The sequence below is a fragment of the Cloeon dipterum genome, chromosome 4 (assembly GCF_949628265.1).
Source record: "Cloeon dipterum chromosome 4, ieCloDipt1.1, whole genome shotgun sequence".
Classification (NCBI taxonomy): Eukaryota; Metazoa; Arthropoda; class Insecta; order Ephemeroptera; family Baetidae; genus Cloeon; species Cloeon dipterum.
This window is the reverse complement of record NC_088789.1, coordinates 1,567,407-1,582,570: the sequence shown is the minus strand read 5'-3', so window position 1 is coordinate 1,582,570 and position 15,164 is coordinate 1,567,407. Positions and strand designations below refer to the sequence as shown.

At 44.1% G+C, this 15,164-nt stretch overlaps 1 protein-coding gene across 3 annotated transcripts; it reads right to left on the bottom strand.

Annotated features, from left to right (window-relative positions):
• Window positions 1-1,409: 1,409 nt before the first annotated feature.
• LOC135941667 (calmodulin) lies at window positions 1,410-13,898 on the bottom strand. Of its 3 annotated transcripts, XM_065487292.1 has the most exons (6): window positions 13,741-13,862; window positions 12,918-12,929; window positions 4,891-5,065; window positions 4,106-4,247; window positions 3,454-3,554; window positions 1,410-3,376 (listed from the first exon to the last, which is right to left on the bottom strand). In XM_065487292.1, the coding sequence occupies exons 1-6, from the start codon at window positions 13,741-13,743 to the stop codon at window positions 3,348-3,350; spliced, it is 462 nt and encodes a 153-aa protein (XP_065343364.1). In that variant the 5' UTR covers window positions 13,744-13,862; the 3' UTR covers window positions 1,410-3,347. The 3 variants fall into 3 exon arrangements, with proteins under 3 accessions (XP_065343364.1, XP_065343365.1, XP_065343363.1); XM_065487293.1 differs by lacking the exon at window positions 12,918-12,929 and having other exon boundaries at window positions 13,741-13,898; XM_065487291.1 differs by lacking the exon at window positions 13,741-13,862 and having other exon boundaries at window positions 12,918-12,935.
• Between the last annotated feature and the right edge of the window lie 1,266 nt (window positions 13,899-15,164).

The window sequence follows — 15,164 nt, the reverse complement described above, 5'->3', positions numbered from 1 at the left end:
CTAAAAATAGCCCTTAAAAATTGTGCCAGTGCACGTACGAGTTTGTGTAAGCCTTTTATCGTTATTTGAAACCACCAAATTAATTACCTCTGTTGAAATTTATGTTTAAACAGTGTCTGGGAACTTCTTCTGAAGGTTTAATAAAAATACGCTGCGAATATAGTAGTCACAAAAATCGCCCGTTAAAATAGAAAATGATTTCACTGGCTTTTCATTTATTTATACACAGTAGAACAAGTAGGTGAGATAATGCGATTAAAAATATTTTTACAACCCCTTATATCCTGTAAAATTGATAATTTTGACAAACAAGTACCCACAAATTCTGATATTGCAGACTGATAATTTTGATAAAGCTTATTGGCATGACCCGACTCTTTCCTATTTACTGATAATTCAATTCTCTTGCCTTACGCTTTTATTATTGCATTATTTAATTTTTATTAAGTCGCTTGCGCCCCTTGGGCCCTTCCGGCAACTGGCGAAATTGACCAAAAGACTCAAATAAAAGCGACGCCGCTGGCAAAGCCGAAAAAACAGCCTGGGAGTGGATCTCAGGTCGGGTGCCCTGAAAAAGGTCGTTAGGGTATCCCAAGTAAAAGTCCAATCAAATGCCTGTCCGACGAATGGCTGAATTTTAATAAAAAATAAAACAATTTTCGCTGTAGTGAAAAAACGAAAAAACATGTTAATTTAAATTTTTCTTCTCTCGCTTTTGTTTAATTTTTATTATGAGGAAAACTTTAGCTCGTAAGTGATAATGGGAAATTCCCAACTTACTTGTTTATGATCTCATTTTCCTCCTTATTTTAATTACATTTTAACTCAATGACGATTTATTTGTAATTGAAACCTTGCAGCATTCAAATACTCAGAGGAAAAAGTTAATGGTTATAGAGATATCAGAAGTATGCTCATTAAAGCAGTATTGGCTTTCCTCTAAACAAATTATCGCTCTTGTTTGCGTGAACTTTGACTGATTATGTTTCCTTGTTGATAATTTAAAGATCAATAATTTAGCACTTTCCTCTTTCGCAAAAATAACCGATCACGTGCAGAGTATTTTGCAACATTAATTTAAATCTGCTTCGAAATCTAACACGCACAAGCATAATTACACTTGCCGGCCAGGCCAAAAACGGATCGCGCGCCTAAATTTAGAATATTTAGATTGAATCACGACAATCAGTTTGAGCAGAAGGCCGTCATCACTCACACAATTAAGTAAGTTATGGTTCGCCGCATGATATTGCGCAGCGGTAGACAAGGAATGGAATAATTGCAGCAATTTGAGGCAAATGACGGCCCGATTAGATCCGAATCGACGCTCACGGCCGCTCACTGAGAATTTATATTTTAAAATGCGCGGTGAGGTCTGCTCTCGTTGTGATCAAAGGAAAGGCGATTGCTGAAGATTTTTGGTCATTTTTATTGTATTTTTCACACTTTAATCGTTTTTAAATTAATCTACAATAATAAATAATTATGGTACAATAATTTTGTAGTATTCGTTAAGCATACACAAGTAATGAATCCAAGGGCCGCCAAGTTGAAACACTTGGCCAGCCGCCTCTATTTATATTCGTGTCACTCATCATTTTTCGTGAAAAGTGTCTGTCAATGACTCAATTTTCTTTCTTTCTTTCTTTCTTTCCGCGGCGCTCGATCGCCTTCATGCGTGTGCTTGTTCCGAGCTGGCTCGCGCACCATCCGAAATCCGAAACCGTGTTTATTCGACCCTGCAAATTAATCTAAAACACAACATTTAAAGAGTCGCATCCTCAACTTGCTGCTTCCTGGCAAAAGAAGAATCGTGTTTTTTTTTCATTTCCATATGGCATCGAGAAGTTCGCGTGTGTGTGTGTGTTATCTGCTATGTTTAATATCTTTTGTTTTTACTTTTGCAACAAGATGTTTCTTGAGACAGCACCACAGAGTTTTCAACAGTTTTTGTTTTATTCAAGAACAGCATACAAGAATGATCATACATAATGATGAAGTAACAAGACGCAATCGAACAATTTCTTTTTATATGTCATCATCATTGAATGCTTCATTCAAAGTACAGAGTAAAATCAATTGTGTGTCGTCGTCACCTTTGCATTGCGATAAGTACAAAGTTGATTGCTTGCTTTCTTACTTGTTCAATTTTGAAGAATCACACAAACAGCAAAGGAAATAAAAATGTGTGCTGAAAGTATAGCACAGTGGAATGTTAATTAATTGGAGGTTTCTTAATGTATCCTTTTTAAATTGGAAAAAATGTTTTTTGTTTAATATTTATAGGCATCCTATGATTTAGGTTATCATTGTTTTCCCTCTTAATTTTTAAGACTACAAATTTACTTCCATTGGATTGCGATCAATGATGAAAAATGCATTGAAAAAGTTACCTTTTGTCTTACATGTAGTCACAATATGCTTGTTTGATATACACAATTTTAAACCGCGTGTTGCAATATCAATTAATTAATTGAATTTTGTTATTGTAAAAATGAAGAGGGTGTGTCGCCGCGATCGCAAAATACCTTTCGCAATCGCACAATCGTAAAGAATAATAATATAGAGTGGTTAAGAGGACAAAAGCTTTTCGTATTTTTCCAAAGTATAACCGCGCGTGATTGATGATGCACTCTGGACAAGTTCGAAATCATACGCGTTGCATTTTATCTCGTGAGTGTGTGTTTTCTTGCCGTCGGTAGGTATAATCAATCAATTAACATATGCTACTACCTCGAGAGAAGTGTGAACAAACAATAATTATTACTCGTCGCTTTCATGTATCGTCAACAAACAGAAGCAATCAATCAAACAACCAAATTCCTCAATTAAAACCATTATATGTCCAAATATATATAATACTGACTTTCGCATAATTAAAAATTACACAGACTTGCTCATAAAATTGATGTACAAGTAGTCCGCGCATAACAAGTCACTTCGTAACAAAATCCAAAGTTCTCTTTTTTCCCCATTTGTATTTATACACAATGTGAAAATCAATCGAGTCTACACACAGTAGAAGAATAAGGAGAGAACAACTTAAAATATAGCGCATTTTTCATTTATAATAAAACATTTAATATACACAGAGACACGTATTTTTATACAAAAAGTTCATATCATTATATTATATTTCAAAGAGGGGGTTTTGTCTTGTGATTTCTTGTTTGATGCATTTTAGATGAAAGAAATAAGCACTTTTTATATTTCTCAGTGTGTTGTTTTGTTATGTACGGTAAGATCCCCCGTGTACGTGAAGGAGAAATTGTCGAAATTCTGTTCTGACCAATCATTTAAGCTTCTTCTTGCATACAATTAGTTTTGATTCATTAGGAATTAGGTGTTCACTTTGAAGTCATCATTGTGACAAATTCTGCGGAACAGAGAAAGAGAGAAAAAAGGAGTCGATCAGTAAAACGGAAAACGTGTTAAACGCAAGCCACTACGTACCTTCATAGTTGACCTGACCGTCGCCGTCAATGTCAGCCTCCCTGATCATTTCGTCCACCTCCTCGTCCGTTAACTTTTCACCTAAGTTTGTCATCACATGCCTGCAACAGCGAACAAGGCCGTCCAATTAAGTTTGGGGAACGAAAACGGGCAGGTTAATAAATCGGTCAAAATTACAATAATCGCTCGCGCTCAGGTACCGACCCTGGCGATAAATCTGAACGGTCAAGCGGCTGGGGAGGCACGCGAAATTTATTATTTTTTAGTTTAGTTAATTTATTTGAATTCATACAACTGTACAGAAAATGAAGCTCCGCGCATTTACAAAAAAAATCAAAAGCGACAAAATTAAAATTGACAATATTGAAAGAAAGTGTGCATGTTTCCCAACATAGAAGCACGTTGTAATTATAAAATTTGTTAGCATAAACAAAAGTTTTTAGCCGTTTCTTGAACTCGATCTGCGCTGTGAGTTTATTATACAAAATGAGCATGTAAATCTTTGGATTCCGAGAAGCCGCCACCGACACCTGAGAGCGAGTTGATTGGATGTTTTATATTCTCACACTTTGTCATAAATAAATCATGTGAAAAAGTGCGACACTTCAGGAAAAAGCCTGAGAAATATGAATTTCACCAACAAACCGCTCACCTGAGCTCGGCGGCCGAAATGAAGCCGTTGCCGTCCTTGTCGAAGACACGGAAGGCTTCTCTGATTTCCTCCTCTGAGTCTGTGTCTTTCATCTTGCGGGCCATCATTGTGAGGAACTCGGGGAAGTCAATTGTGCCGTTTCCTGCAATGGAGAAGCTGAATTATAGAGGTGCAACACACAATTGTTTTGTATAATTCAATTCGAAGCCACAATTAAACAGATGGCGCCACCGCATACTTTCGATTTTAAGGCACTTTCGAAAACCAAAATCGGTTAAGCCAATCGCCGTGGAAACGTGAAAATCACTATTTTTTTAAATAAAATATATTTTCCGATGTTTCTACCGCAAATAATGGTTTTTGTTTCCTAGAAGCATGATGCACTTATTTAAATAATCATCAGCATTTGTAAAACTCTAGGCGTCATTTTTCTTGAATAAAAAAAGACGCGACCCATTTTAGCTCTGCACAAGACAATAAAAAGCCAGAGATTTTCCTTTACGGTCGAGTGAGCATTTTGCTCGTTCCCAGGGTGCACGTTTGTCCGATTTGCCGGGCACCAGGGAGGCGACCCGCACGCAAATAGGGGCGGATTATCTTCCCGGGCAACTGGCAGCTCGCTCGACCGCAAAGGAGCTTGGCAAAGTCCTGGGCAGCGGCCCCTTTAACTTATGCAGTCGAGGCCGCGGGCGGGGCGAGTGCAGGTGCATAGACACGGCAGTGCCGCTTTAAAACGGCTCTCGAGTGGTCGTTCAAGATGGGGGGTGCGGGGCGGGGATGCTCACCGTCAGCGTCGACCTCGTTGATCATGTCCTGGAGCTCGGCCTCGGTGGGGTTCTGCCCGAGCGACCTCATGACGGTGCCCAACTCCTTGGTGGTGATGGTGCCATCGCCGTCCTTGTCGAATAGGGAGAACGCCTCCTTGAACTCGGCGATTTGTTCCTCGGTCAACTGATCCGCCTGCGGAGTGAAATTCACGATGAGCGCACGCGAAAGCAAGCGGCAACGCTCGCACAGGCAGGAGAAAAACAGCCAGCAAGAGGAAAATAGAGTGTGTACGAGTGTGTGTATATATATTTTTTCTTTATTTTCCGCCGCTAGAGGCGGATGCGGATGGGCACAGATTTAATTTGGCAAGGAGAGATAGAGGGAGGCAAGGGGGTGATTCGATTCTGGAGAGAAAGAGAGAGGGCGAGCGACGAGTGGCCGTTAAAGTGGCGCCAGGGGAAAAGGAGTCCGTCATTCCATGCAAAAAAGAGAGAGAGAGAGAGCACCACAAAACACAGCTCGCGCAACAAGAGCGATGGGGGTTGGTTGTTACAAGTAAAACACACCTCGCAAAAACACGTACATGGAAATGCAGTAACACCATGCAATTCCAAACACTGGGGAACAAATTAATGCAGACATTGTTTTTTTTTCTTCTCTAACCCATTCAGTCGCTATACTTTAAGAAGGTCAGTGAGCGGCGTTGCATTTCAAAGGGGTGGGAATAATAAAAACTCCATTATTTATATCACTGCGTGCGCGGCGGGATCAAGTGGAGGCTACACATCTCATTAGCCGGGTGGCATGTTGAATGTGTGTGTGAATGTGTGTACTTCACGCCAGGCTTGACATCAACCTCGTTTTTCAGCGGCCGGTCGGCCGGTGCTCATTTTTTGCCGCTTCCACTAATTGCGTTTCGCCTCTCAGATGAAGACGCAAAAGTGCCATAATCCGCACATACCTCGTTGCCGACTACTACACACATATTTGCAAGTCGTTCCAGCCCCGCCTCGGCAAACACATAAAAAGCAGATTTACAACGGCGATTCCGCCGACATTATTTCGGGGGCCAGAAATAAAGTTGCAGTAGCAGCAGCTTGCATTGTTCGCCGGCGACGACGGCCAGCCACTGTATTGAATTAAGTTTTACGAGCCACCGCGGCGGACGGTGCAGTGCGAAAATAGCCTCCTAACTTCTAATTTTGGGGCCGTAAAGGCGCTTTTATATTTCGACTTTCGTAAATATTGCCGGCCGCGAACGTGCGGGGTGCGGGTCCTAGACAAGTACTTCGCCCTGCGACACCTGAGACGCGGTTTTACGGCCCCGCCCGAGGGTGGAATGGCGGCTCGGTCGTAAAGCACGTGATTGCAATTGGCCTTCTTGAAAATTTGAGTCTCTAAAAATGTCATAGCACAAATTTCAATTCAGAAAATTTTTTGGAAGGCTGGATGGCAGGCAGCACACTCATTGGGCGCGGAATGAACTAATTAGACGCGTCTGAAAGAGTCCTTGTCCGCGAGCGAGTCACCCTCGGCGAACTTTTAATAGTGCCGAGAGATTCAAAGCTCGCGCGAAACACAAAAGCAGGCGGCGGGCGCCCGTGGCCCCGCACACTTGATATAAATTTATCTCGCACCGCGCGTTGAGAGCATCACGAGCAGCAGCAGTCGCAGCAGTCAGTGTGTGTGAGCATTTTTTCAAGAGAAACCAGTTAAATTCTTTGGCATAGAAGCCTTTGAAAACGCGAGCAGAGATGCTGAGCAGTTATTTGGCCGGCTTCCACGTCGCCGCCGCCGCGTAAAAAGGGTTGCAGCAAGAGGGGTTGGGCCCCCCGACAAACGACGCGTCGTGCCGCCACCGTCGTGTTGCCCCTGCAGCCGTGCAACCCGCCGAGCAAGCAGCGGCAGCCTATATCGATTTTTCCAACTTAATTTCCCCCGACCGACGCCGCCGCTGCCGCGAATTTCGCTCGTGTGCGTGCGTGTCGGCTGGCTGGCGGCCGAATGCGCTCGCCGCTGCACTCGCGCGACACGCTGAAAACGGCGGAAATGAGCAAATATTCATCTTTCGGACTGGGAAATTATTCTTTTTACTGCAAGCCTGTGGCTCTTTTGCTCTTAATCGCTTTTTGATGCCTCAAATTGGCTTTTTTCGGATTTTCATGAGGGAAAAGTTTTTTTTTTTAAATTAGCAACAGTTTATCTCTAAAATTAAGACCGCGAGGAACAGTTAAATTTTACATTTTGCCCATTTTCTACATTTTTTCGCGAATTAAAAGGAAAAATTCTCATAATTTTGAATTAAATTGATTCTCGCGTCACTTGATTTTTTTAAACGGCAATTTGAGAAATTTTTAGCTTTTCCTCATTTAACTGGTTTTTTAAAAATATTTTTCACGAATTTTAGATAAAAACAACTGCGAAAACGGGCACATTGCTGCGTTTTACGCCATGTGGACTTTATTTAACCCTGTGAAAACCGCATTTTCGGTGTGCACACACACACACAGAAACCCTGGGATTTGGCCGGCACGGCGCCGCCGCCGCCGCTGGAACGTGCACCCTCTGCGACGCAAAAACAGGATGCTTGACAGGAGAGCACCCACCATTGTGCGGGGCGAGCTGCTTCTGCCGCCGCTCCTTCCGGCTTTGTCGCGGCAGCTTGTTTTCATTGGAAAAACGGAGCGCAGAAAGAAAAGTTGCCAGCAACTTAAAATGCAAACCCGGTATTGGACTTTTTACAATGTCGCTGCTGCTGCTGCTGCGCTGCTGCTGCTTTTGGGAGGCAGCCAAATGAATTTTTATTAGAGCCAACGACTTTTTAGCCGGAAGCTACAACATGAACCTCGAGATTAATGCCAGAAATTGTCGCATTTTCCTTCCTCCACGTAAATCCCAGCGCTCGCTCGTTTTAAACAATGCAATATCTGTGGATCAGATCTTCCGACAATTTTTTGTCGCCAGCAAGCGCCGCATTATCAGTCTGACGGGCGGCTTCTATTTCATTTCAAGCCCTCTCGAGCGGCCGGCCCCATTGAAAACATGCAGCGAGAGCCAAACAAAAGGGCTCGTGAGACAAAATGTTGCAGATTGATGTCAAGTGACGAAAAATCAATCAGTCGCCGAACGCGCCTGAATCAGTCAGTGGAAGAGAAGAGTGAATCGCTCTATTTTTTTCACAGCCGGCTAAAAATAGCGAGCGCACGAGTTCTTCTGACTAATGCAATTACGACCAATACACTAGTAATAAAAAAATTGAAGTTTCCGAAGCCTCCAACAGATGGTGCCACCGTACACTACCGCAATAAATTAAATTTCAAGGCTTTTGCGCTACGATTTCAGACTCAGTGCTGCTACTGTGGGTTCTTTACTTATTTTGCTTTCTTTTGACGTGCTCAAAACCAAAATCGGTTAAGCTATTCGCCATAGAAACAGCGGAAAAGATTTTTTATTAAAAAATATAGTTTTCACGATTCTACAGCGATTGGCTAAACCGATTTTGGTTTTCAGCACGTCAAAAGAAAGCAAAATAAGTAAAGAACCCACAGTAGCAGCACTGAGTCTGAAATCGTAGTGCAAAAGCCTTGAAATTTAATTTATTGCGGTAGTCTACGGTGGCGCCATCTGTTGGAGGCTTCGGAAACTATTTGTTTCTCATTATCAAGCAGCTGGGACGACAGAAATACAGCCTAAATAACCTGATTATGAATTTACAAATTATTCCAGCCGCAGAATAAATTTTCGCAATGGTTTGATTTTGAAGATTTGCGCTTTGTGGCGGTGATCGGTGCTTGGCAAACAGAGCGGCGGCCGATTTGAGACTATTGTTGTCGTATATTGATCATTTCTGCGGCCGGCGACGCGTGTGTGTACGCACGGAATGTACACTGGGGGCGAGGTGAGGCCGCGCGGCGCTATTTGCGGGATATCCGCCGGCGATAAGCGAGCCTGGCCGCGCGCTGGATTATCTTTTGTTTTATAGCCCGAACGCACTCATTGCTGGCTGACAATTAGACGCAGCGTTTCACGTGCCGCCCATTTAAATTGCGGCGAGATGGATTGCGCCCCAGAGCGGGCTTGCAATGATTTGATTGAAATGCGTACGAGATACGAGAGCGACCCAATTTCGCGAAAATCGAGGCTTATTAAATTGTCGAGAGATAAATTAGGCGCCGTCTGGTATTGTTCGAGTGAATGGCATTATGCAATACGGAGCTGAATAAATTAGGCAAATTTGTTTGAAGAATTTAGACGGCCTCTAAAAGTTGCCATAATATTTCAATATTTAAATGCGACTCAAAACATTCCTGTACTTTTGATTTAAATGTGATTAAGACAATTTAACGAGGAAAGCTGTGCGCGTTTTCGGCAGATAAGAAAGCCCAAGGTGGCAATGGCGAACACGACCTTCAGAAATTGACAAACGCAAATATTGTATTCTCCGTTAGGCAAATGAGATAAATCAATATTTATGCAAAACGAGTTTCTAGTCGTAGTATTATTATTTGTTTTGAAGGTAAGCCAGTCGTTGAGCGAAACCCGACTCCGAGGAAAGAAAACAAACGAGCAGGAAAATTCGTCAGTTAATCAGCAGAACAAAAACTCGCGCGCGCCAGCCGGCGTGTAATGAGAAATAAAATTTCCTCGCGGATGACGCTAGCGCCGAAAAATGCGCGCCGCACATGTGCTGCGCACACAACTCGTTTCGCCAGAGAGATGACGACGCTGGCGCAAAAAGCGGCTTTAATTATTGGCACTAAAAATTACCCACATGCGGCCGCGGCGGCGGCGGCGGGACGTGGAAGTGCGTGCCGGGCCTCGCCACCGCTTATCTCGCGTTTGCATCACTGTGCAATGATAACAATTTATTATTCCAGCGCGCGGCCCGGAGAAATTTACACACCGCGTGCGGTATATATGGCCGCGTGGCGTGACCTTTATCCGCGAATATCACAATGAGAAAACGTCAAAAGGCCCGAGGAATCGGATATTTTTTCCAACTCGCTTCTCTTCTGCGTAATTGGTACCGTTTACCTTATCTTTATGGTGTTTATCTCGCCGTCCCAAAAGAGGATAGGCCAGTTTTCCCGATTTAAAGATTTATGGCCAATTTATGCAAGAAAGAGAGTTCGATAAGGTCAACCGCAAAAAAAAATCGATAAATAAACCCTGTTGAGCGAGCAGCGGAATATATTTCTCATGATTGTATTTAGTTTAGCCATCCGTACGAGGTGTAGTTGCGCGGAGAAATTATCGAAGCCACCAAAACAGATGGCGCCACCTTTTACTTTCGCAATAAATTTAATTTTAAGACTTTTCCGCTGCGAAATCTGACTAAATCCTGCCACTGTGCATTCTTCACTTAATTTTTTTTTTCTTTTGACGTGCTGATAACCAAAATTGGTTCAGCCAATCGCCGTAGAATCGTGAAAAGCACTATTTTTTTTTAAATAAAAAATATTTTCCGTCGTTTTTACGGCGAATGGCTGGACCGATTTTGGTTTTCAGCTTGTCAAAAGAACGCACAGTGGCAGGATTGAGTCTGAAATTGCAGCGGAAGTGCCTTAAAAATAAATTTATGACGAAAGCATACGCTGGCGCCATCTGTTGGCGGCTTTGAACACTAAGGGTTTATACAACTGGTGAATACCAATAAATTTTAGTCTTATTGTTAATATTTGACCTTTCAATGGGTTTTAACACTTTCAACTTATTCACAATCAGCAGGAAGTATCTGATAAAAATACACACGACTGATTGTGAGTAAAACTGAATTTTTTGTTTCACAAAATTGAAGCTCGGATAATAGCACCGCATTGTTCTGGAGAAATTCGGTGAGACCGTCCGCCCGCCCGCCCGCTGGATCGCGCCCACGCCGGTGCCGAGTCCGCACCTTCGGCGGGCGGGCGACCTCGATTCCCTTCAATTACGCCGCCGCAGCCCGCGTCCGTCCGCAGTGGGCTCATCTGCATTTGGCACATTTGCCGCACGCAAGCACGAAATGCAGCAGGCGCAGCGCACGCCACCGTCCGACTTTCCGCACCCGACGGCGGGGCAGTTTAATCTTTGCTCGGATTAATATGCAAAAGACGCGCGCGGATTATCGACCCCAATTACGCCGAGAGCGGCCTCGGAGGAGAGCCACCGCTAAAATTTTCACCAGCCGGCCCTTTGTTATTGTCCGCGCGGAGCAGCAGAGTGAATTTCTCTCTCTGGCCGGGCGCATGAATGTTTTGTTGCAAAATTTATGAGGTTTGCGCCGGGGCCTTCCTTTAATCAATGGTACGGGAACGCCGCCACAGCACGCGATCCTCAGAGTCCCTCGACGGAGGGCCGGGGCCTTTCGTGCGCCAGGAAATTGCTCCGCGTTTTTTTCGCTAGGAGTGCGACAAGAAGCTAGCACCGTTTGAGAAAAGTGGCTCTTTCGTTTCTTGAAATCTGATTTTATTTCAAAACAAAGAGTTTTCTTGAAAGGTTGGACAGATTTTGACGAGGAATGGAAAACATTTGAATTTTTACTGTTAAATTGTAGAAAAAAATTAATTGCATCTAACATATAATTTTCAATTGTCGCCCTTTATTCAACTGTATTTAAAAATAGATTAAGTCCTTGAAAACAAATTTTACTAATTGAATTATCCGTGTTGTTTTTCATTTACCTCCAAAGATAGCAATTAGGCGCGTCTAAGTGAGTAATAACTTACTTTCACATTATCAAACCGGTCGAGGGAAATTTGTTTTCATCGGAAATTGAGGGAAAACATCCACCGGAAACAAACATATTCTCGTTACGAGTCATGATGGCAGAAATCTGACACGAGGCCAGAAATGAAAAACTGGGATTGGGTCCCAACGCGGCCGAGGCTGGTGGATGGATACGATTAAAAGGGCATACATATGCAAGTGCCGCGCCGAGGGATTTGCAGGCGGCGGCGGCGGCGGCAGCAGCAGCAGCAGGTGAGCCAGCCAGTGTTTGAGGCTGGCAACGAGAACGCCGCCGAGCTCGCTGGCTCGCTGCTCGGCAGCTCAAAATCGATACCGCCCGACACACGGACCGACACCGAATGCGGAATGATAATAATTCCGACACGAGAGAGCCCCGCGAACCGAACGAATTGGGCTTTGGGGGCCGCCGCCGCGGGCGCGCACCCGCGGCACCACCGAGGCGCAAAACGCGCAAAACGGCGGGCAGGCGGAATTGCAGGGCCGAAAATCGAGCGAGCCCGAGCGGGGGTTTGTTTCTAGAGCGTGCCACTGGTTTGACCCATTCTCGCTGCGAGGGGGAGTTCCAATCCACGTGCTCCGCTCCGCAAGCTCTACCAGTGGCCTGGCGCTGCTGCTCGCGCACCAAATTTCGCACGCAATGAATGGACTCTGTACAATAATTCCCATTTTTTTTGTTGTTGTCGATTTTTCATCCACCTACAGCACAAAATCCATGCACAGAACAACTAAACCATCACCATGATTCAGCAGAGCACAATGCAATTATTATGTTAATAAAATGTGTTTGTGTGTCGTCTAGTAGTGTGATTGTAATTATTATTATTGAAATAAGACTGTATATATGTGTGTGTGGAAGTGTGTGTCATGCGAAAAGTATCCGACTGATCTGCAAAATTACCGGTGAGTGTATATTTTGTGTTTTGTATAGCGACGCACTAAATGAGATAAAGACAGCGTTCGTGCCAATATTTCTAAACGTCTTTTTTTCAGCAGATAAGCCGCTAATCTGCAGTTGGTTCGTACACCTATTTAGATTCAGGGTGGAGAACTGGAGACTGCCAACTTTGCACGGGAGACACAGCACAAAAAGAGAGAATATATATCCAAAAAAATGCACTCTCGCGTGGCGTCAAGATGGAGCAAATAATAAAATAACCTTAATAATTGTTGCGTGCACGACAGTTTATAGATAGTTTCACAAAAATGCAGGCATTACGATAATATACGAGGATAAAGAGGATCGCAAACTGAATATATAGAGAGATAGAAATAGTTGAAATATATATGCAGATCGTCCATATACGTATGTTGTACTTACTGTCAATGTACTCTTCATTTTTGACAGTGAGAGAGTAAAGGAGCAAAAACGTGTGCATTATTATCATGTTCCTGCGAAAAATGGGCGGGGACAAACCAACAAACCAAAAAAAACCAACCAAAACTGTCCTTCTCGTGATTCAGCGTGGTGTTTAACTCTCTGACAAGTTGTTTTATACAATGATGCCCTAGATATCGCGAAACCGAGCGAGCCGACAACGCACACACACACACACACATGTGTGTGTGCGCGCTGGGTATGACACAATTATTAGCTCATAACCGAAACACCTTAATTGCTCGTTAATTACCATTAAGGCGACCGAGTTGAATAAAACAATGAGTCATACATACGCACTCGGAGATATTTATATGCACTTATTTGGGTGTGGGACAAGTTCTCGACGTGACAACGGCCGCGGGGGTTGTTTTTCGGGGCCGAGCTGCCGGGGCACGGGCAGCAGGTCGGATCAATTGCGAAACAGGGGTGTTGTGGGGGAGAAAGGGCGCCGCGAGCACCGCGCGAGAAATTCGCCGGTTGTGAATTAAAAGGCGCGTGCCGCGGCGCCGGATATATACGCCGGGGCTCGAATTTGGCTCCATGTCGAGTGAGTATTCAGGCATTCTCCTGTTATTTATAATCAACAGGCATCGAAAATAGAATCTCTGTGTGTATCAAGGATTACATATTTAGGTGTCCCGAGAGGAGGCAATTTTTTTAGTAAGTCACAATATCAGAAAGTCAAAACTAAACACCGAATACGAAAGAATGATAACTCTAGTGTTAGGAAAAATTAGATGGCAAAACGGATGGTTGCTCTTACCATTGTATAATTTAAGATATTCTAAGCCGGAGCGACTTGTCACAAGCTCTGCACAATTTCTACTGAAACATTTTCAAAGAGCTACACAGTAGTTCCCTCTTGGTGTACTATCAACCAGCGATTCCTCCGCCGGTGCTCACCGCGCACCCCGCCCGGCGCACCGCACCGCGATCAATCGCCGCAAAACTCGAAATATTACCTCGAATTCGAACCCAAAACGCTCTCGAAAGGCCCGAAATCTCGAAATTCTGGACTCGAGCCTCGATCTACTTGGCGCCGCGTAGTTTTGCAGTTCAAATAATATAATACACGGCCTCGGCATTGTTAAGCGCGGTCGGATTGGTCGGAGCCGCTGGTGCTCCGCAGAGACGCGGCCTCTGATTGGTGCCACTATATCTGCATTGCGGAGGCCGCGAAAATACTGGAGAATTTGAGAGGGGGTGGCAGTGTTGAAGAAATCTAAGGTCAGGCAAGGCGCATCATTGCCTCGCTGATGCGCCTCGCGCCACCCGAACGCCCAAACACCTCAAACCGAAACCGAAAACCGCGGCCCGACTAATTTTTTTGCTTTTTGTTTTTGACATGTGCCAAACGCGATTCCGTGCCAAACAAACCGCTCCCGGCCGACAGACACACACACTTTAAGGGATTACACATTGTTTAACTTTCACCGCGGCGACTGGTTAGTCAGCCGGCCGGTTTCTTTATTTCTCCTTATGGCCACTTTGAGAGCGTGGATTTTTTTATTATTTAAACGCCGTCATCGCGGCAGGCAACAAAAAATCTATACTTCGGTCGGCGGCCGCTGGTGCGCGCGACGTGCCAGACTTACGCATATATTTATGTGTATTATACGCACGCCAGCGGAAAATACGACTCCTGAATCACACATTTATTCGCTTTTTGCCCTGCTGCCTTGCGTGCGAGTGCGAGTGGATTTTCCCCTGCTGCCACCATAGTGCAAGAAGAGATATTTATTGCGGTGGACGGTCGCACAAAAAATAAAACAGCAGCAGCTCGAATTGAGAGATGAAAAGTGGCCGGCCGGTGTCTATTTACTTTTTTGACAGCACGCGCATTTGCTCAAACATCGTGGTCGTCGTGTTAGGCGCGCAGAGTGTTCAATTACTCTGATTGCTCTTTTGCAGGCGCCGCGGCCGCCTTTGTGCAGCTGCCGAGCGTAAACCTACTTGTGCCACGTTCAAGTGCAGCATATATATTTGAAATTTGATCAGCCTTATGTTAGTCAAGAAGTGCGCGAAGATTTCTATATTTAGAAACGCGACAAAAAGAGAAACTGCATGGCTTTTATGTAAACAAGTGACGCTCCCAACAGCACTTCATTAGTTAATTAGGACTTTCAACTATAAAAAATATGACTCAACATTAAAGACCGTCTTTGACGAAGTTTCTGAGCCCACCAA